At 44.6% G+C, this 22,970-nt stretch overlaps 1 protein-coding gene across 1 annotated transcript in view; it reads right to left on the reverse strand.

Moving 5' to 3' along the window:
* Positions 1-21,933, reverse strand: part of BOD1L1 (biorientation of chromosomes in cell division 1 like 1) — an 82,386-nt gene extending 60,453 nt beyond the window's left edge. Inside the window, exons 1-5 of the mRNA XM_068277552.1 lie at positions 21,731-21,933; positions 13,678-13,802; positions 11,831-12,021; positions 3,054-3,677; positions 411-560 (exon numbers count right to left, since the gene is read on the reverse strand). Of these exons, the coding sequence (XP_068133653.1) occupies positions 411-560; positions 3,054-3,677; positions 11,831-12,021; positions 13,678-13,802; positions 21,731-21,847 (1,207 nt within the window). The 5' untranslated portion in view covers positions 21,848-21,933. The remainder of the gene's footprint in view (positions 1-410; positions 561-3,053; positions 3,678-11,830; positions 12,022-13,677; positions 13,803-21,730) is intronic.
* Positions 21,934-22,970: the final 1,037 nt, after the last annotated feature.

Raw genomic sequence — 22,970 nt, forward strand, 5'->3', positions numbered from 1 at the left:
GGCGGAAGAGGAGGTGAGCCAATGACAGCCGGGTGCTCACCAAAACTAGCCGGGTGGAGCACCCGCCTATAAGAGCCTGGGGAGAACACTGCACAAAAATTGTACGTTTTGTATCAACAACCTCATATTGGACAGGTTCAGGTCCGCTTTCTAGGGATTATTTTAAGAAAATATTAGTAACAGGCAAAGTGTGGAAGTTATTTTACCTCTGTAGGGAATTTGGGACTTTTGTTTTAATCAGCATTGAAGATGAAAGGGATGACATAGGAGTTCCATTGCGGTTTATAAGTGAAATATGGTAAAGGTAACCGCAATGTTACTATAATGACCACTCGTAGCAAACGTTCAGAGCAGAAGCAGAACCCCATGTTACAAATCACATGATCACAGCTTTTGGGCTTTGTATTTACCATCGGATGTAATTTCACCCTCTTCTGTACTATCTGACATGGCTTCATCATCATCAGAATCTTCCTCAAATGAAGATAAGTCGCTGGTGTGAACTGAACTCACTGTGATGTCCGAGAGAGCATCCAGGTCTGAATCAATAGACGGGCATTCTGCAATACAAACCAAGAGAGCGGATATTAAGTTTCCCAATTAACTAGGTACTGCAAATGGACAAAAGTCATTTTTTTGCAACATAACAAGTGGTGTATGTCTACAGAGAGGTACTGGGAAGGCCGTAACACAAATCATATAACTTAAAGTGGGATGAAACTCCATATTAACTGCAAAAATTAAAATGAATCATCCAATAAGAATTTATTTAGCTTCTGTCCAGGTGGAAAATTTCGCTCAATCGCTAGCGGGTGGGAGTGCGTGGTAAGCGGCATTCGATGACGACCGACAACAATAATCTCTGCAGTTCCGCCAGCGCGAGTCCCCGGGGCCATGCTGTCCCTTTCTCCGGCTGGCCTTCTTCATCTTCACTTCCTGTCCCGACCTGTAAGAAGGGGAAGTTCAAACAGTAGAGCGCCCTCTACTGTTTGAGCTTCCCCTTCTGACAGGAAGGGACAGGAAGTGCAGAGAAGAAGGCGGCCAACAGGAGAAAGGAACAGCATGGCACCGGGGACTTGCACCGGCGTTACAGGTAATGTATTGCTGCTGCTGGGGGGAGCAGAGTGACCTGAGGCAGGCGGCAGCTCTACAGATCGTGAATTGATTGCATGTTGAAATCGATTCAAAATCTGTGTGCAGTGTATTGGCAGCCAATAGATCCCTCTCTGATCAGATTAGATCAGAGAGGGATATATCTGTTGGTCGATCTGGTGGCAATCGACCAGTGTATGGCTGCCTTTACTGTAGAAAAAAAAAGAGAAAAAGAAGCTTCCCACAATCGTGTTGACACTGCAGAGTTCAGCAAAGGCATATAGATCAGAAAAAAAAAAATTAAAGCTCAGGGTACATATAGGGACCTATTTTAGAAAAATTAGGTTTACATATATATATTTAAGACATTAATTTTAGGCAATTGTTTATTTTTGAATGCAACAACCCCCTTTTAAAAAGGTTACAGGGAAGAGTCTGGATGCTGTAGTGGCTTCCGGTATCCTCCTCACCACACTGCACGGCCGGGCTGCACCCAAGTGGCATGTCTTTTTTAACCCAAGGTTTACCTCAGGTACAGTTTAACAAATAAAATTAATTATATTTTGCCGTATTCCTTTAATATATTATGTAGTAGGTGCTTGCCCACTGTAAAAATTTTCTTCACCCTGATTTACATTTTTACATTTATTATAGGTGGCAACTAGAGATGTGGCGAACATCTCTGGGGGGTTTACAACTTTCCAGGTCGCTCTGACCCGGAGTAGTACGCCTGCGCTGCCCGGCAGAGTGCGTCCTAGATCGCGCTCCTGTTGCCGGGCACTCTCTGCGCATGAGAGTGACGTTGTTCATGACGTCATGCACACGCACAGAAAGTGCCCGGCAACAGGAGCGCGTCCTAGACCGGGCAGCGAAGGCGTACTACTCCGGGTCAGAGCGACCCGGAAGTAGTAAACCCCCCAGGGATTCAGAGATGTTCACCGATGAACGGTTCGGGAACCGTTCGCCACATCTCTAGCGGCAACATCTTAACTGCTGGCAAAGTGCATCACTGCGGAATGTATGTTTGTTGGGTGTTCAGAAGTGAGCAGAAACATCTCTTCTCCCAGAGTGCACTGGGAGGGAGCTTTGTGCCATCACAGTCTAGGAAAAACATTACTGCAAAGGTAGGATTGCATACTAATATACAGCCGTATATAGATTTAGTAAGTGTTTCTAATGCTCAAATTAGGATAATCAATGTAAAACTTGGTAGGTGAACAGAGGCGCCAGAAGGATAAAAGTACATAAAATGTTTAAAAAATTGCTGGAAGTGGTGGACTTGCCTCCGTTAAAAAAGCAGACACCAAGGACTGTAAATATATAGATATACACATTTATTGAAAACTCCCCAAAAATGCAACGCGTTTCGCAGGCACAGCCCACTTCTTCAAGCAATAAGCAGGGGATAAACAACAGCAATTCAGTTATAGCAAGCAGAGCACATCTGTGCTTTTATTTTCAATAAATGTGTATATCTATATATTTAGTCCTTGGTGTCTGCTTTAACGGAGGCGAGTCCACCACTTCCTCCCAGCAATTTTTTAAAAATTTTATGTACTTTTATCCTTCTGGCGCCTCTGTTCACCTACCAATATATTTGAGTCCACCCCAGGTGGAGGGGTGATCTACCACCTTTCTTCCTATCTACAGAGAGCGACTTCTTAATCCTGAGTGAGGACAGGTCTAATCTCCTCACCTGCCTAATGAGTGGTTACCTAGGTGGTAACCCGTGTTTGTGAGTATTACCATCTCACTGTTTCATTTATCCAATCAATTTTGACATACTACACCATATTGGGCTCTCGATTTCTCTTCAACATTTAATGTAAAACTTGATATCCTGAAAAATGTACTACACTCTTTTATATATAGTTGTAGTGCACCTTTAATTAAACCAACTTGTCGACTATAGTTTCACTTAAAAAATGTATTCTATGAGAAGGATGAAAATAGTTACTAACCATCTTTTACAGCTTCAACCACTGCCTTCTGCTTAATGCTGCTCTTTTCAGTGTTGTGCTTTGCGGATTCTGCTTCTGCCTCCCTCTCCTTCATGGACTTCTCTTCCTTCTGCCTTGTGGCCTCTTCAGCCTTTTTCGTGTGGTCATTCCTTTTCTCTGGCTTGCTTTCCTTCTTCTCCTCTTTCTTTTCTGCTTTGTCACAGATCTCCACTTTCTTCTCTAGTTTCTCAGGACCTTTGCATCGCTGTTCTTCTCCGTCGGTAAGAATGTCTTTGCTTAGAGTGGAGCTAACTGCATCAATGACTGGATTTTTTAGGTCTTCCATCGGAGGTGGAATATCATTTGTATCTTCCTGCTTAAAAATCTGCTCAAAGGTTTCAGTTGGAATTTCAGGAAAAGGTCTATCTGTGTCTTGGGTCTCCTCGAACAAGCGGTCTTTCTCCAGAGATGTGTCTACACTCTGCTGTAGAAGTCTTCTAGACACCTTCTCGCTACTTTTATGGATGGCATTTTCAGATAAAGCCCGGGCAGCTGTAGCTTCTTGATTCAAGGAACTAATAGTTTCCAAAATAGACATAGCATCATTGGCTACACTGGTGCTAGGTCCAACTGTAGAGAGAGAGCCTTGGGGAACAAAACAGAACATAGGACATTATTATAATGCTAAATAATAAGGGCCCACTGACATTACGCATAAGAACAGAACAATAGTGCCTTCTGAAGAATGGACACCAATGTTTTAAATGTGGCAGGTTTTACTTTCTACACTGCAGCACACAACACACATACTACACACATTTGTGCAAATGCTTTCCCATATATCAGTATGAACGGCATTGCGCCCACATCGCACTACAATGCTGTTGCAATTAAACATAACCTTTAAACTGAAGTCTGTACTCCTATAACACTGTTGTAAACTCGCTCTTGGTTTTTGTCATTGGTAGAGATGATCAATGAAAGGCAAATTTGTTTTGTAATAGAAAGTGAAGATTCATAAATACATATGGTCCAGTGGGGCAGGTATGAAGACTTCAAACCAACAACGCTATTACATTGTTTATTGCAAGCTTTCAAAACTTTAAGTTTCTTCTTCAAGCATGTTACATAACTGGATCAGAACCATACAAAAGACTCAATTCTGTACACACCTGATCCAGTTCTGTATAATGCCTGAAGAAGAGACTGTTTCAAAAGCTTGACTAAACTATGTAGTTAGTCATTACCTGAATCAACATCGTTTGTTTGATGTCGGCAAAGGTCTACGGAGTGTAGCTCAACATTGAAATAAAATGGGAGGGAGACATCTGGCTAATGTGGCAGGGAGGGAAGCAAATGGGGCAAGTGTCTCCTGTGTAATCTGTCATCTGCCAGTCAACAAAGTGCTGTACAAAGCTAGTGCTCTCTTTGAAACTCCACGGTGGATAGCACTCTCACCTTGCAGCGCTAGGTCCCTGGTACGAATCCCAGAAAGGGCACTATGCGCCAAGAGCTTGCATGTTCTCCCCGTGTCTGTATGAGTTTCCACCAGGCATTCCGGTTTCCTCTCACATCCCCAAAGCACACAGATAAGTTAATTTAATTTCCCACTAAACTGGCCCTAGACTACAATGGAAATATAGCTATAGTAGGGATTAAATTGTGAGCCCCTGTGAGGAACAGTTGGCAACATGACTCTATACTCTGTAAAGCACTGCAGAAGATGTTGGCACTATATAAATACTAAATAATATTAATAAAATAAATGCTAGTGGTAAACATGCATATAAATAGATAAAACATACTGTATTTTATTAAAAATAAAAAATCTACAGTTGTGTTTTGGGATAGTGTTCTGTGGACTGATGAAACAAAATTAGAACTGTTTGGGCCCATGGATCAACGCTATGTTTGGAGGAGGAAGAACAAGGCCTATGGAGAAAAGAACGCCTTGCCTACTGTGAAGCATGGCGGAGAGTCAATCATGCTTTGGGGCCGTTTTGCTTCCGCAGGTACAGGGAAGCTTCAGTGTGTGCAAGGTACCGTGAATTCTCCTCAGTACCAGGAGATATTAGATGAAAATGTGATGCAGTCCGTCAAAAACCTGAGGCTTGGGAGACGTTGGACCTTTCAACAGGACAATGATCCCAAGCATACCTCCAAGTCCACTAGAGCATGGTTGCGGATTGAAGGCTGGAACATTTTGGAGTGGCTATCGCAATCACCAGACTTAAATCTGATTGAGAACCTCTGGTGGGACTTAAAGAAAGCAGTTGCAGCGCACAAGCCTAAGAATGTGACTGAACTGGAGGCTTTTGCCCATGAAGAATGGGCTAAGATACCCGTAGATCGCTGCAAGACACTTGTGTCAAGCTATGCTTTACGTTTAAAAGCTGTTATAACTGGAAAAGAATGTTGTGCTAAGTACTATGAATGAATGTCACTTGGGGGTTGAATGAAACGGATAATGTGAGCACAGAAAAGACATTTGTGGTTATTTCATTATAAATGTTATATTTGTCCGACATACAAGTGCCTCTTTGATTTAATTGTAAACAAGATGACTGAAATGATCAAAATCAATGTCAAACTGGCCAAAACACTCAATTTTAGTGGGGGTTGAATACCGTACTTTAGAATTACAGTATGTGTGAATGATATCCATACAGTTTAAAGCCACTTACACTCCTGTGACACTCAAAAGCTAAAAATGGCCCCAAACACTGCTGATAAAAAAAAAAAAAAAAGTATTAGGACCTAAGCAGCACATACAGTGGCTTGCAAAAGTATTCGGCCCCCCTTGAAGTATTTCACTTTTTTTTGTTATTAAAGAGCTTTATTGAACAGATTATCAAATACAAAAGTGCTTGAAGTAGCAAGACAAATAACATATCCATTTCAATTGCAATTGGCAAATGTGAACACAAACAGCTAATACAGAGATATGTTACTAACACATGCGAAAAAGAAAGAAAATGACCTGAGAGCATAGTCCAGAGAGCTGGACCGCTCAACCTGGGAAATGGGGCACAGGAGTACCTCCGGCTGAGATCCTAGGGATCAGTCCATATCTTGAGCCTTTATGATGATATCATAGTGCTCTCTTTATTATACGTTGTAGAAAAGAGGGAAGACAGAGAGGAAGGTTATCTGATGAAGGCGTGGAACGCCGAAACGCGTTATAACGCAGCCAGCACACAGTTTTCCTTGGGGCATCCAGGGTCACTTTCCATCAGACCCTCTCGACTCCGATGGCCACGGCAGTCTGAGGTGCGACCGCCAAGGAAGGACTTTTAAAGGATTTTACATGCTTGTATTCACCTTACATCTAGTAAGTGAATTTTTATTTTGCGCAATTGTTTTAATAAAGCGATGTTACACTAGGAGCGCTCCTCCTTTTATTTTTTGTCTCTTATAACAAGCCTCTGACAGCCGGGCTCTAAGAGGTGCAGCTAAAGTGTGACGTCATTCGGCCACCCTTGATGAAGGCGTGGAACGCCGAAACGCGTTATAACGCAGCCAGCACACAGTTTTCCTTGGGGCATCCAGGGTCACTTTCCATCAGACCCTCTCGACTCCGATGGCCACGGCAGTCTGAGGTGCGACCGCCAAGGAAGGACTTTTAAAGGATTTTACATGCTTGTATTCACCTTACATCTAGTAAGTGAATTTTTATTTTGCGCAATTGTTTTAATAAAGCGATGTTACACTAGGAGCGCTCCTCCTTTTATTTTTTGTCTCTTATAACAAGCCTCTGACAGCCGGGCTCTAAGAGGTGCAGCTAAAGTGTGACGTCATTCGGCCACCCTTGACTACTGCCCTAGCAGCACAAGATTTCACATCTTTTATACACACTAATGCCCAGGGGAAACTAAAGTCGCCTGTATGCTTTCCAAATATCCCAGATAAGATCAAATCTCTACATATTCTCAAATCTGTAGTAATACACACGATCCATCAACATCATTAGATCTAGGCGCTGAATGACCAGTGCTAGCTCTAGATCAGTGGATTTCCATTTGAAGGCAATTGACCAGTGAGCGGCCAGCAGCATATATCTATATAGAGATCTAAATCTGCCTGGAACATCGCCGTCAGATATATACAAGAGGGCCTGGGGAGCAGCCAAGGAAACAAGAAAGCCAAACACCTCCCGTATCAACGTTTTCCATGAATCCCAAAAACGCTGCGCAATGGGGCATTCCCAAAAAACATGCATCAGTGTTCCTTCCATATTGCAACCTCGAAAGCAAGTCGAGGGGGCTGAGGGGTAGAGTTTATGAATTTTAGTTGGGGTATAATACCACCGACACATGAGCTTGATTGCAGTATCTTTCACCATGTTTGATTTGACTACCCCAGAGACAGCGGTCCAAATAAGAGACCAATCAGTGCGGTCTAGCTGTATTCCCAGATCCTGCTCCCAGGCCCTCATGTATGGCATTTTCTCCTTATCCTCACGACCAAGAAGCAAAGCGTACAATAAAGAAATTAGGCCCTTGCGTCGCGCAAATTCGAAATAAAGTGATTCGTACATCGTGGGGTCATACATTGGGAATTAGGGAAAAATGGATGAGAAATAATGTTTAATTTGACAGAATCTGAATGCCTCTTCCAGGGGAGCATCTTGTCCAAATCGAAGCATATTAAATGTGACTGAGACATCCCTGATCCAAAATTTGTTGGCCGTAAAAAGGCCTCCACCAGGAAAACATCTGTGGGCTCCTAAAGGCAGGAACGAATCGAGGATTGCCGAAAATAGAAATCCTGGAGGAGGGAAAGGTCATGAGTTTGTATGGAGTGGCCACTGAAATCCACAACCTGGCTAATGACACAATCCTGTTCTTGCCATTGAGGTCTGCGATATCTCTTTTAGATACGACTGTAACCAATGAGGATAAATGAAAGGGAAAATTGAGGTAGACTCGAGTCGATACCAGGCAGGAGGGTTAGAAGCTATGCCCCAATCTAAAATTTGACTGAGTTTGGAGGCTAGATAATAATGCCATAAACTAGGTTATCCAATGCCACCTTGCAGGGGGGGGGTCTGTAAAGGACTTGTGCTCGAATTCTTGCCGGTTTGCCATCCCAAACAAAATTTGTTAATTTGAGATTGTAATTTAGACAAGGATTTTTAGCTAAAGTTATTGGAAGCATACGGAACAGGTACAATAATTTAGGTAGAATAATTTTGCATGCCACGCATCTTCCGAGCCATGAGACCCGATATGAAGACCAAGATTTCAAAAGTTGAGTAATGATATTAGTCACATGTCTGAAGTTGACACCATACAGATCCCCATAGCAAGGTGTGAGAAAGATTCCCAAGCATTTAAATTTGGATCTACTCCACTTAAAACCGTAATTTGAGTGTAACGAATTGATCGTTTGAGGATATAAATTAATCGAAAGGGCTGTGGACTTGGATGGGTTAACCTTTAGACCTGAGAAATTGGCAAAGAGATCTAACAGCTGAAATAAATTAGGTAAAGATGTCAAAAGTCTGGTCAAGAATAGGAGTCATCAGCATATAGAGTCAATTTCACATTGTCTGTACCATACCAGCGTATATCAGGGTGTCAGGTATCAGGGTCTAATCGCCACCGCTAGAGGCTCTAACGCGAGTGCAAATAGTAGTGGGGAGAGAGGGCATCCCTGACGGGTGCCCCGTTGGAGACGAATAGGGGCAGAAGAAGCTCCAGGGATGCGTATGACAGTGGACGGGGAATCATACAGAGCTGAAACAGCAGTAATTATAGGGCCAGACAGGCCAAAGCCTTCTAAAGCAGTAGTTAAATATTGCCATCCCACCGAATCAAATGCCTTACTAACATCAAGACCTAGCATCAAAAATCTGGACTTCTTGAGTTCAGCATCTTGAAGAACATTAGCTGCCAGTCTCACATTATCAGAGCCTTGTCTGAAGTTTTCCACATTTTGTCACATTACTGCCACAAACATGAATCAATTTTATTGGAATTCCACATGAAAGACCAACACAAAATGGTGTACACGTGAGAAGTGGAATGAAAATCATACACTATTCCAAACATTTTTTTTACAAATCAATAACTGCAAAGTGGGGTGTGCGTAATTATTCAGCCCCCTTTGGTCTGAGTGCAGTCAGTTGCCCATGGAGCACTGTTCAAGCGATCATTCAGAAATGGAAGGAGTATGGCACAACTTTAAACCTACCAATACAAGGCCATCCACCTAAACTCACAGGCCGTACAAGGAGAGCGCTGATCAGAAATGCAGTCAAGAGGCCCATGGTGACTCTGGACGAATTTGTACTTTATATGATTATGTGCCCTTGTGGACTCAAATACGTGGGGGAGACAACACGGATCTTGAAATCCCGAATCCAAGAACATGTTAGTAATGCGAAGAATTGAAGTTATGTGATTGGTTGAATCTGAAACATCAATAAGTCTTCTAGCTGGATGCTGGTGAAAGACTGCTGCAATATCTGTATCTGTATATGCATGAGACGAACATTAACCAGCTGAGCGGTCTGGACGAGCTCAGCTCGTCCAACACCGCCAGCGGCTGCCGCTCAGGCCCTGCTGGGCCGATTTTGATGAAATAAAAAGCAGCGCACGCAGCCGGCACTTTGCCAGCCGCGTGTGCTGCCTGATCGCCGCCGCTCTGCGGCGATTCGCCGCGAGCAGCGGCGAAAGAGGGCCCCCCTAGCCGCCTGAGCCCTGCGCAGCCGGAACAAAAAGTTCCGGCCAGCGCTAAGGGCTGGATCGGAGGCGGCTGACGTCACGACGTCGGCTGACGTCGATGACGTCACTCCGCTCGTCGCTATGGCGACGATATAAGCAAAACAAGGAAGGCCGCTCATTGCGGCCTTCCTTGTTTATTCTGGGCGCCGGAGGCGATCGGAAGATCGCCTCCGGAGCGCCCTCTAGTGGGCTTTCATGCAGCCAACTTTCAGTTGGCTGCATGAAATAGTTTTTTTTTTATTTAAAAAAAACCCTCCCGCAGCCACCCTGGCGATTTAATCAGAACGCCAGGGTGGTTAATCAAACCGACTCCCAACTTCATAAGCTGCTTTAACAAGTTCTCCATTTTTTGTTCCATTTTTTACCTTTTGTGTCTGTTTCTCACACTCAAGCTGGTGACTTGTTACAATTCAGTGACAGGATTGTGCTCCATGTAGCTACTGATCAGCACCTAGAAGTAGCTAAGAACACTGATTTGAAGTCCTATGTGTTATAGGAAAAACATCTCAGTTTTGTAATGTTTGATGAGTGCTGTGATTGTGAGTGTGTGAAGTCAGCTGACCAGTAGAAACACTGCCGTGTTTTTAAGGGGGGATAAGGGTACACTTATGGGGGTTGTTCAAGATATCCAATAAAATTTTGATACTGTTTTGAAGACACTCTCTGCAAGTCTTTTTTGTTGACTCTGGACGAGCTGCAGAGATCTACAGCTCAGGTGGCGGAATCTGTCCATAGGACAACTATTAGTCGTGCACTGTACAAAGTTGGCCTTTATGGAAGAGTGCAAGAAAGCCATTGTTAACAGAAAAGCATAAGAAGTCCCGCTTGCAGTTTGCCACAAGCCATGTAGGGGACACAGCAAACATGTGGAAGAAGGTGCTCTTGTCAGATGAGACCAAAATGAAACTCTTTGGCCAACATGCAAAATGCTATGTGTGGTGGAAAACTAACTCTGCCCATCACTTAGAACACACCATTCACACTGTTAAATATGGTGGTGGCAGCATCATGCTCTGGGGGTGCTTCTCTTCAGCAGGGACAGGGAAACTGGTCAGAGTTGATGGGAAGATGGATGGAGCCAAATACAGGGCAATCTTGGAAGAAAACCTCTTGGAGTCTGCAAAAGACTTGAGACTGGGGTGGAGGTTCACCTTCCAGAAGGACAACGACCCTAAACATAAAGCCAGGGCAACAATGGAATGGTTTAAAACAAAACATATTCATGTGTTAGAGTGGCCCAGTCAAAGTCCAGATCTAAATCCAATTGAGAATCTGTGGCAAGATCTGAAAACTGCTGTTCACAAACGCTGTCCATCTAATCTGACTGAGCTGAAGCTGTTTTGCAAAGAAGAATGGGCAAGGATTTCAGTCTCTAGATGTGCAAAGCTGGTAAAGCCTTACCCTAAAAGACTGGCAGCTGTAATTGCAGCAAAAGGTGGTTCTACAAAGTAGTGACTCAGGGGGCTGAATAATTACGCACACCCCACTTTGCAGTTATTTGTTTGTAAAAAAAATGTTTGGAATCGTATGATTTTCGTGCCACTTCTAACGTGTACACCACTTTGTATTGGTCTTTCACGTGGAATCCCAAAAAAATGGATTTATGTTTGCGGCAGTAATGTGACAAAATGTGGAAAACTTCAAGGGGGCTGAATACTTTTGCAAACCACTGTATTACATAAAGTATATCAGTGTAAGACAATGCCTCAACCAAATGGTAATCTGCAGCAGTGTCCAGGATTATTTGCTCTTCATTTTTTTCTTTAAAGTGACTGAGAACTGCCACTTTCAAGGAGAAGTTAGGAGGAATCAACCCCCCCCCCCCCCACCACCACCACCACCAGTTCCCCAAGACTCCAGTTCTGTGGTGTACTTACAACACAAATCTACATTTCCCAGTATGCTCCGCTGCAGCCAGGAGATTACCACGATTCATGTGGCACATGATGGCAACCTGGACTGAATCATTCAATTAGGTATAAATAAGACCTATTGTTAATATGCATTTTTAATAAATGTTGACATGCCCTGATGTTACAAAACACTCAGTGCCCTTTAAGACAGAAGTACCTATGTTGGAAATAGACGATTCGGATCTTTCTTCGGTTTGCTCATAATTTGCATTGCCTTCTTCCTTGTTATGTAACGTAGCCAGGAAATCTTGTACCACCTTTTCCACTTGCGGTCGGAACGTGTGGTTTATCTTTGGATCCACCACCTGTGATATGATGCGGTCAATGCCGGCTTCGAGCATTCCCGACCTGAATGGAAAAAGAGGTTACAAGGAAGAAAAAACAAAGTGATAATATATTTGCCACTACATATTACAGTCTAGAGTTTTCACAGATTAGTAAAGAAAAACAATTAATTGGCTGAGTAGTTTACATTTTCCCAGCTAATGACCATAGCTCCCCTGGAGTTAGGGCAACACTGTTGGTGTCTGCAGAAAACAAAACATGTAACAAGTAGTGTACATGTAAAGCTGACCATGCATTGTTCCATCTGCTACCAGATCAACCATAAAGGTGTCCATTAACGATACAATATTTGCATCAAATGTGATTATTCAATTAGATTTGCAGGAACAAAAGTAATCGGAAGGTAATTATCGATTGTTCGCATAAACCGGACTTTCGCTCAATGCAATTTTCTACTCCAATCGACCATAGATTCATTTTACAACAATTTTTTTACACATTGTTTTCACAACAATTCGAGTAAAAATTTGATTGAAAGATTACATGTGAGGAAAACATTGTACTGTTAACGGCCACCTTAAAGGAAACATCCAAGCAGGACAAAAAAACAAAATCCACTTACCTGGGGCTTCCTCCTGCCCCTGACTGCCGTCCTGTGCCCTCGCCATTGCTCAAGTGGCTCCTGGTGTTCCCCGCTGCAGAAGCCGACCTCGCCAGGTCGACTTCTTGTGCGCTCCACGGTGCGGGCCACGTGGTCCGGCTGACATCAGATCTGTACTGTGCATGTGCAGAAGTTCTGCGCATGCGCAGTACAGACCTGATGACGTCGGCCGGACCACATGGCCTGCGCCATGGAGCGTACAAGAAGCCGACCGGACGAGGTTGGCTTCTGCAGCGGAGGCCGCTGCGGCGATGGCACAGGACGGCAGCCAGGGGCTGGAGGAAGCCCCAGGTAAGTGGATTTTGTTTTTTTGTCCTGCTTGGACCTTCCCTTTACGATAGATCCCTCTCTCCCTCTTTAATCGAATATGATCAGAAAGAGATCTTTTGGCTGCTCAAACACCGTACACCAATTTACATTAGATTTCAGCATGAAATCGATTGGAAATTGTGCTGCTGCCACTCCCCAGCTGTATGGTCTGACCAACTGCTTATTGAGTGCATTAGGTTTGGCACAGAAGATGGAGAGTGCCTGTAAGGACATAAAGCTGACTGCTCTGTCTTACTGCAGCCTTTCCTAGTTGCACAGTGGCTGTGTTATCTATGTTATATGATCTAATCTTTTCTCCTCTGTTGGGCTCAGGCAGTCAGACTGGAATGTGCTGTGTTGCTTGTGATTGGATAGAAGCTAAACACACCCTCTCCAGGCCCCTTGCACACTCTGTATGACTCACACACTGAGCTACTCTCAGCCTATCACTTGCTATGTATTTTGTTTGTAAACACTGCATACAACTGGCAATTACAAGCCAGGATTGCAGCAGGGAGAGGCAGAAACAGCACAGAGGGGCCCAGGAGAACATAATGAATAGAATGGTATGCTTTTATTGTAAGAATTTTGCAGTACGGATTCTATTTAATGTCCAAGAATCTTAAGCTCATGCATGGTATTACTGGCTAGCTCTACAATATAACAGTAATGAGAAGCACTAGAATATAAGGCCCGCATGGTTAATAAGAACAGCAGACCACAACATTTCCCGCAGGCATTCTACTCACTTGAGCACTTGCTGTCTGATGTTATTCCTCAGCTGATTCTTGTTCAGATGAGGGCTCCACGTGTGGTTTGCCAAGTGGTTGGAAACAAAATTATCAACTCGCTGTCTCAAATTTTGGTACGCAGGCTGCAGGGGATAGAAATGAAACAACAATATTAACTGCTATCATACTTGGAAGATTCTAGTACTAATACTACACACTACAGAGCACCAGAATTTAAAGCAGTGATGCAGTGTGATGGAGTAGCTAAACATCCCACATGATAAATATCCAATCAAATAAACCTTCACATCACATGGAAATCATGTCATTATAAGGAATCCAGCAGCAACATTTCCTCCTGATTGTGTCTTCACCGCTGTGAAATCCCATACAAAATTCTGATGCCTTCTCTTCATGGTGAAATACATGAAAAAAAGTAATAAATAAATGATCTCTTGAGGATATGGATGGGAATGTGTAAGAAGAGAGCTTGGGACCTGGTAAAATTCCTGCTCATGCAGGGCATGGACATGCAGAAGTGACTCTTGTCCCTCAACACTGGGACAAAGGCAACATGCGAAAAAGAAAATAGAATTTGCTAGCCTGCCTCATAAGATCCCCCCCCCCCCTTTTTGCTGGAAGCCATGTTGGTTACCATTAGATTAGACACAGACCAGACAGGACACAGAACATTGATAATGTGCTTTTCTCCTGGCGGACTCAAAGAGCCAGAGCTGCAGCCCCTAAGGCGCGCTCTATAGGCAGTAGCAGTGTTAGGGTGTCTTGCCCAAAGTCTCCTCACTGAAGAGGTGCCAGTTTACTGAACAAGAAGAAACGAAATTCAAACCCAGGTCACCTGTGCCAGAGGCAGAGCCCTTAACCAGTACACTATCCAGTCACTTAATAGGAAGAAGGGCTACAAAGTTGGTACAGGCTCTCTCTTCCGTATGATAGTATAAGGTGTGAAAGGGAACCTGAGGTGAGAGACATTTGGAGGCTGACATTTATTTCCTTTTATACAATGCACATCGCCTGGCCGTCCTGCTGATACTTTGCCTCTAATACTTTTAGCCATAGACCCTGAACAAGCATGCAGGTCAGATGTTTCTGCCAAAAATCTGACAACTTCAGCTAACTGCTTGTTTAGGTGTGTGATTCAGACACTACTGACCCTACTAAGGATTCACACACTACAGACGTCACGCACATGCGCAGAAAGTGCCCGGCAACAGGAGCGCAATCTAGGACGCGCACTGCCGGGCCAGCGCAGGCGTACTACTCCGGGTCATAGCGACCCGGAAGTAGTACAAGGCCCACAGATTCAGAGATGTTTGCCCGCAACATATCTACTGATAAGCAGGACTACCAGGTAACTGGTATTGTTTAAAAGGAAATAAATATGGCAGCCTCCCTATGTCTCTCACCATCAGGATCCTTTGAATGACTTTGGAGGGGGAAGGAGAGAGGGCTGGTGCGCACCAAGAGAGCTTCTGAGCTCTTTGAGGGTGTTCCCACAGCAGTGTTGTGATTTTTTTTACAAAATTCGAAAATGTGCTGCATGTAGCATTTTTGGAGCGATTGAAGAATGTGCAAAAACGCTCATTGAAAAATCGCTCTGCAAAAATCGCTAGCGATTTCAACTGCGATTTTGGTGATCACTAGCCCAGAGAGAGAGAGATGGCTAAGATAGTAGTCCACGAGGCAGGCACTGCCAATGGCATAAAAATGCTCTTTTATTGAATTGTCATTAAAATGACATCAAGTCAGTAAGTATAGCTCTGGCAACAGCCCACTGTTTCGAGCTAGTTGCTTTTTGTCAAGCCATGCAGCCATGGCTGGATGGCTTAACAAAGAGCAACTAGCTCGAAACAGCGGGCTGTCGCTACAGCTATACTTACCAGAGCTGTGGAGTCTGAGTTGGAGTCGAGGAGTTGGAGTCTGAGCAATTTTGGGTACCTGGAGTTGGAGGTTTCATAAACTGAGGAGTCGGATGATTTTTGTACTGACTCCACAGTCCTGATACATACTGACTTGATGTCATTTTAATGATGATTCAATAAAAGAGCATTTTTATGCCATTAGCGGTGCCTGCCTCGTGGACTACTTGTCATTTGGTCACAAGGTACTATGTGCCAAGACTTGGGAACACTGAAGTCTTGCTATATGTGGCTGGGTAGTGTAATGGTTAAGGGCTCTGCATCTGACACAGGAGACCTGGGTTCAAATCTCGGCTCTGCCTGTTCAGTAAGCCAGCACCTATTCAGTAAGGAGTTTCTTGGGCAAGTCTCCTTAACACTGCTACTGCCTACTGAGTGCGCTCTAGTGGCTGCCTCGCAAGAGCTTTGAGTCCGACAAGAGAAAGGCGATATACAAATACTGCTATTATTATTAATAATAATTATTATTATATGGGTGCTTCTCCAACCTGGTGACAACTTTTTTTTTTTTTTTTTTAATTATAAACATTTTTGTTTTTGTAAGTCACACTGTTTACACACAGCACATGACGCACATGCACACAGTGTAAACAAACATATTTGCCAGGTATCACATGGTATGGACACAGCAGTCTGAACGGGTATGACGAAGAAAACATTCATGTATAAGTACTATTCCATAGTCAGCGGGTCCGACCACAGCTCGTGAGGAGTCAGCAATTCTCTTTAAAATGCAAACTGGGAAACATATGTGCAGCCTGCCTAGTAATCGTGTTTTCTTCTTTCTCATAAGCTCTGTTAGCACTGCAAGGATCGGCTGGTGTCAGTCCATAAGATAACACATGATCATGAGACATGGCTGCTAGACAGCGGCAGATATCAAGGAAAGAACAGGCATTTCATCTTTCTTACATGGAAGCTGTGGGTGCAAAACTGTCATTCTTTACTGATCAATGATGATTTCTCTGAAAGTGCACCTGAACTCTTGCACAGAACAGAATGAAAACAAAGAGAAATGCACCCTGTATGTAGAGAGTTTAGCCTGTCTAATTTCCCTGTCATCTGTGACTAATCAAAAGTTGTAATTTGATCTCAGTTGAGGCAGCTCAGGAATCTCCTATGCTTTGGCAGAGAGCTAATTTGTAAACACAGGATATTAACCTTGTATCCGCTTCCATGAAAGCAGGAAGCAGAAACACTGCAGATATATTGCAGGATTTGTATCAGCTGTAACAAAGATTTTTTTTATTTAAAAGGTTAATATGCTGTTGCTTATCTTTTAGAGCAGGGAAACAATTCTAAGTTCAGGTCTGCTTTAAGCTCCCTGCAATTGTTCTATCTATATTTCAATCAACAGGATTTCCCTCATGCTCATAAATCATTGACATACATTAGTGAAAGCTGCATTAAGCTATAGCTCTGCTCCTCCAGAGCCACATTAGCAGAGGCTTGTCAGCCAATAGAAAATGTTTTCTCCATCTATTTGGTAAACACACAAAAGGAAACATATTCAATACAGACTACCACAAAAACACTATTCCTGTAAATACCAATGCAATTATTATTACCTGCCGATTCACTGCATAAGTTCTGCTTGTTAAAAGGACAATTGTAACGAGAGAGATATGGAGGCTGCCATATTTATTGCCTTTTAAACAATACCACGTGTACACCACTTTGTATTGGTCTTTCACACGGAATTCCAATAAAATTGATTCATGTTTGTGGCAGTAATGTGACAAAATGTGGAAAACTTCAAGGGGGCCAAATACTTTTGCAACCCACTGTATGTGAATTAATGCAGCTTGAAAATAGACCAATCACATTCCACCTTGGAGAAATTCGATTGATCTGTATACAAGCTGCATAAATTTGTCTACAAAATTTGCATTACCTTGCATCACTTCAAAATTATTTACATCTCAATAAGGGTCGGGCAGAGACGAGAGAGGCTCCAGCCTCAGGGCGCAGTGTAGGAGCTGGGCGCAGGGCGGGGCAGAGGTGAGAGAGGCTCCAGCCTCAGGGCGCAGTGTAGGAGGGTGCGCACAACTCACTCAGCTATCATTCCCCTATTGTATTTGAAGCAGAGAAATAGGAAAAGTGCATACATAGTAGTGATTGCAAGCCAGATGACTAGAGATTAAGGTGTTGTGGGCCCTGGGGCGCCTGTTAGTCTAATAGCAATCAGTGTATGATGGCTGAGGTGGGAAGCATGGAGGGGCACACTTTGGTGTCTCAGCCTTGGGTGCTGGAGGACCTTGTCCCGCCTCTGGTATCAATGACCATCCCTAGTCACCATTAGCCTTCCAAATCAGATCTAGTACAGTGTTCTCCCCAGAATTTGTTTCCAGCCGGGTGGCATGAAAAAGTAACCGGGTGGAGCGTAATGAGAGAATGCAGGGGCAGCACTTCTGCTTACGGCATAGGAGGAGTTGAGCCGATAACAGCTGGGTGCTCACCAAAAGTAGCCGGGTGGAGCACCCGGCTAAAAGAGCCTGGGGAGAACACTGTAGTACTCCGGGCACTTGTCTACCTTAGAGGACTCATCAGGAACCATCATAGGGAACATTTTTACAATCACAGTACCCTCTTACAGCACAAAAAGTATTTTCATTGGCCAAATAGAGTTAGTGTAGTTTACTACAACCTATTAGAAACCTAGCAGTTCGAGAGGGTGCCATCCACCTAATCACGTTAGCTGATGTAATCCATGAGGTTTCTACTGGTTCCCCTAATGTTGACTAGCGCCATCCTGGGCAAAAAAAATTGGTTTTAACACTGAGTTCACACCCAACATAGATGCTACAGCTCTAGTCTACTTTAGGGGATTTAGCAGAAAAACTCATAGGGAAATTCTGCTAAAGTGATTAGGTGGAAGGCACCTTCTCAAATAGCTGGGTTTCAGATAGGTTATAGCAACCCGCAATGCTTTGTGCTGTAGAGCAGAGGTCCCCAACCCTGTCCTCAAGGCCCACTAACAGTACATGTTTTGCAGGAAACCACAAACACTCACAGGTGAGGTAACTAGAGTCTCTGCAGAACTGATTACCTCTGTGGATTTCCACAAAACATGCACTGTTGGTGGCTCCTGAAGACAGGGTTGGATAACTGTGGCTAAAAGTATTAGAAACACAGGATCAGCAGAAGAGTGAGGCAACTGGTATTATTTTAAAATGAACAATTCATATCCTTCTCAGTTTAGGTTCCCTTTAAGATGATCCATAAGTTTCAATTAGACAAACAGCTTGGAATTGAACCAAACTCAGAGGCTACTGATCTTAGGCCTCCTTTCCACAAACTGTTGAGCTGTGTGCTCAGCAAGCAGTTACAAGGCATCAACAAGCAGTTACCAGGCAGCAGTGAGCAGTTGAGAGATTTTATTTCACTGCCTAACAACAGTCCGTGGAAAAGAGGCCTTACTCAACCCAATACATTCTGCAAGCAAATCTGAGATGTTTGCACCTGATCATCCCTACAGGCAGGTTTCAGCTGTTCACACCAATTTGCATTTATCCTCACTCAGTTTTAACTGGAGAATCTCCCTCTTAAAGAGGCTCCGTAACAAAAATTGCATCTTGTTTTTTATCATCCTACAAGTTCCAAAAGCTATTCTAATGTGTTCTGGCTAACTGCAGCACTTTCTTCTATGACAGTCTCTGTAATAAATCAATGTATCTTTCCCCTGTCAGACTTGTCGGCCTGTGTCTGGAAGGCTGCCAAGTTCTTCAGTGTTGTGGTTCTGCTATGAACTCACCCTTCCTGGCCCCTCTATGCACACTGCCTGTGTGTTATTTAGATAAGAGAGAAGAGAGAAGCTGCTCTAATCAGCTGGATAAATCCTCCTCTGAGCTGGATGGGCTTTCACATACTGAGGAATTACAAACAAGGGCAAAGCTGTTTGCAGGAAGAAAAGAGCAGCCTGAAACTTCAGTGCATGGGGGAAAGAAACACACAAATGATCTCTTGAGATTCAAAAGGAATGCTGTATACAGCCTGCTTATGTATGGATGTATTTTCTATGTGTGGACATACTGTACATCAACCTACTTCCTGTTTTGGTGGCCATTTTGTTTGTTTACAAACAAACTTTTTAAAACTGTTTTTAACCACTTTTAATGCGGCGAGGAGCGGCGAAATTGTGACAGAGGGTAATAGGAGGTGTCCCCTAACGCACTGGTATGTTTACTTTTGAGTGATTTTAACAATACAGATTCTCTTTAAGGCTGGTTTCACAGTGGGACGTTACAGGAGCACGTTAGAGCAGCCTGTAACGCACCCCACCGCACAGCACAGCAATGAAAAATCAATGGGCTGTTCACAGTGCCCACGTTACGTTACATAGTAATGCTGCGCCACCAGACAACGTACTGCATGCAGTACTTTCTAGCGGCAGAGCCGCGTTAGACTGCTTGCACATGCTCAGTAACGTTGGGGAGGAGCGGAGAGCGGCCAGGCACATGGCTAATTAATATTCACTACACTCAGTGACGTGCAGTGTTTACTTCCTGGAGCGGCCGCTCTGTGCAGCGATTGGCCGGCGGGACCACGTGATGCCGCATGCGCACAAGAGTACGCATCATGGACGCCAGAGTGAGCTGCACAACGCGGCTCACTCCGACGTCCAAAGCAGGGAGCACCAGGCGTTGTGTTAGGGGCACGTTATGCGACCATAACGTCCCCTAAAACGCAACGTCCTGGTGTGTAAGTAGCCTTAGTGATGCTGACATCACCAAGATGCATATAACTGAAATCTGTCAATTACTTCTCACGTTCACCCAGCAGGCACATCCTCTATAATAAAACCCCTGTGTCTCTGCGTCCCGTGTCCCTGCACTTGCGCTACTGCGCATGTGACGCAGGGACACTCTTTGGACAGGGAGCAGGAGAGCCAGCCGGACGTGTGCACGTCGAACGGGCGGAGGCGCACGCGGCGTGTGGTGGGGCATGCACGAGCGCTGGCAGCGGTGACAGACCTAGCCCGTTTTTAAACAGGCTAAGGTCACTAATTTGATATAATGCTGGATACACACAATTTAATTTCTTGTCCGATCAACGGGCAATCTGTCAGGAACATGTCTAAACTGCTCCCAATCAATAAAGGGATCTTTTTCCACTGACAACTTCGTATAATCAATCCCATTATCATTCAGAAAAAGACCAGACATATCAGAAATAATTGTCGATTGGATGGCAGATTGAGTCACGTGTACCTAGCATAGTACACACCATGCAATTTCCCATCAGATTTCAGGGCGAAATCGATAATTTCCCACAGGTGTGATATGATTTCCAAACATTATACTGATCACGTCTGTTCAATATTGATCATAGCACAATCAGTATTCAGATCAGATCTGACAGAAATTATCGATTTGACCCCAAATCTAATAAAAAGGCACACATTTGTCCTTGTCTGCAGGGGAGGACTAACTCCCAATCTAAAGGTGGCCATACACTGGTCGATTTGCCATCAGATCAACCAACAGAAAGATCCCTCTCTGATCAGAGAGGGATCGTATGTCTGCCTTTACTGTAAACAGATTGTGAATAGATTTCAGCATGAAATCAATTCACCATCTGTGGAGCTGTCACACACCCCCTGCATATATTACCTGATCCGGCCGGCGCAAGTCCCCCAGTCTCCGCTGTCTTCTCCGCTCTGGGCTCCAGCTTCACTGTACTTCCTGTCCGGGGAAGAAGTGAAGACTGCCGGAACCCAACGGAGAAAGAGCAGCGGGGACACGCGCCGACGGAGCAGGTAATGTATTGCTGCTAGCGGTGGTCGGACATTCGAACGCCGCTATCAACGCACTCCCGACCCGCTGGCGATCGAGCAAAATCTTCCACACAGACAGATCGATGGGAACGATCGATTTCAGACAGAAATCGATCATTCTGTCAGCGTTTGCGCAACAATTTCACAGCAGATTCGATCACAGTGATCAAATCTGCTGTATATCGGCGGGAAAATCGTTAGGTGTATGGGCCCCTTAATGCTGCATGGCAGCCAATCACAGGAGGGCAGCTTTGTATCCTCGCAGCACACACACGGGTGTCCTCACTGTTCCCCTAGAAGTGACGTCACGCCCACAGCAAGCAGCAGCACAGTGCAGCCTCCCCTCCCCCGGCCTCACCTTCGTGTCCACATCGGCCAGGCAGTCGCGGCGGAACTGGTCGAACAGGCCCTGGCTCTTCAGGTGGCTGACGATGAGGGACACAAGCTTGGGGTCTCCGGGCGGCAGGTTCGCCATGCTCAACACACAGGAACCTCGGGCTTCATCAACCAAAACAAACGCAGCCGCGACATCCGACAGCTGCGCCGGAACTACAGGGGAATTGTGGGAGAGAGCAGAGAGCACAGGAAGCGCAGCCGAGGGTGTCTGGGGGACGGGGAAGGTGGGGAGCGCCCTCTGGAGGCGCCACGTTTAGCTGCTATATGTTTGCTGGAGCAACTTGAAGCCAAGGTGCATGACTCGACATAATGAGGTCTGCACTCTGCACACAAACGCTGTGAGGCAGTGGGGGTAGTGATAGTGGGATGCAGAAATTGCGACTGCACCGGGACCCTTGGGCTAGAGGGGCCCTCCTTCAATGGCAGACAGTATTAGCTCTTTATTGGTCCTGTGCTAATAATGATTACTTCTATAGATGCTATGTATAGTGTTAATCATTACACTGCTTGCACCTATGACACTGGTTGTCCTCAGCAGGTTTTGGAGTGTCTCATCAATAGTTCTGAATAGAGTGCTTTGGGGGGTGGGGGCAATGTAAATTTGCACAGGGGCCCAAAACTCCTCAAGGGGTCCATACACCAGCGGCAGCTTCACAGATTGTGATTGGTTTCATGCTGAAATCGATTCACAATCTGCTTGCAGTAAAGGCAGCCATACGATCCCTCTCTGATCAGATTAGATCAGAGAGGGATCTTTCTGTTGGTCGCTTTGATGGCAAATCGACCAATGTATGGCCACCTTTAGATACGCCACTGCTTCTTGCACACTACATGCGATTCCGATTTTTTTTTTATATGTCCGATTAAAAAATGTAGCAGCATGCAGTATGTTTCTTAATCGGAATCAAAAATCGGATCAGATAAAAAAATCAGAATCGCATGTACATAGCTCCCAACTGTCCCTGCTCGGCAGGAAGTATGTCACTGGGATTCCCGTCAGTCCGCGCTTGCGCACTGAATCGCACCGCTCTTACGTTGTGCACATTTACTGCGTCACCCATTGACTTGCATTACTGCATAATCCGTGTCGTTAGTACAGGTCATGCGATAATGCACTGCATCCTTTGTGTCAGCATTACTGCGATATGGATATTTCCGGCGCATCGCATTATCTTTGCAAGTCTTCTTGCAGTGCAGGAGTG

Source organism: Hyperolius riggenbachi, chromosome 1, assembly GCF_040937935.1.
Source record: "Hyperolius riggenbachi isolate aHypRig1 chromosome 1, aHypRig1.pri, whole genome shotgun sequence".
Taxonomy (NCBI): domain Eukaryota; kingdom Metazoa; phylum Chordata; class Amphibia; order Anura; family Hyperoliidae; genus Hyperolius; species Hyperolius riggenbachi.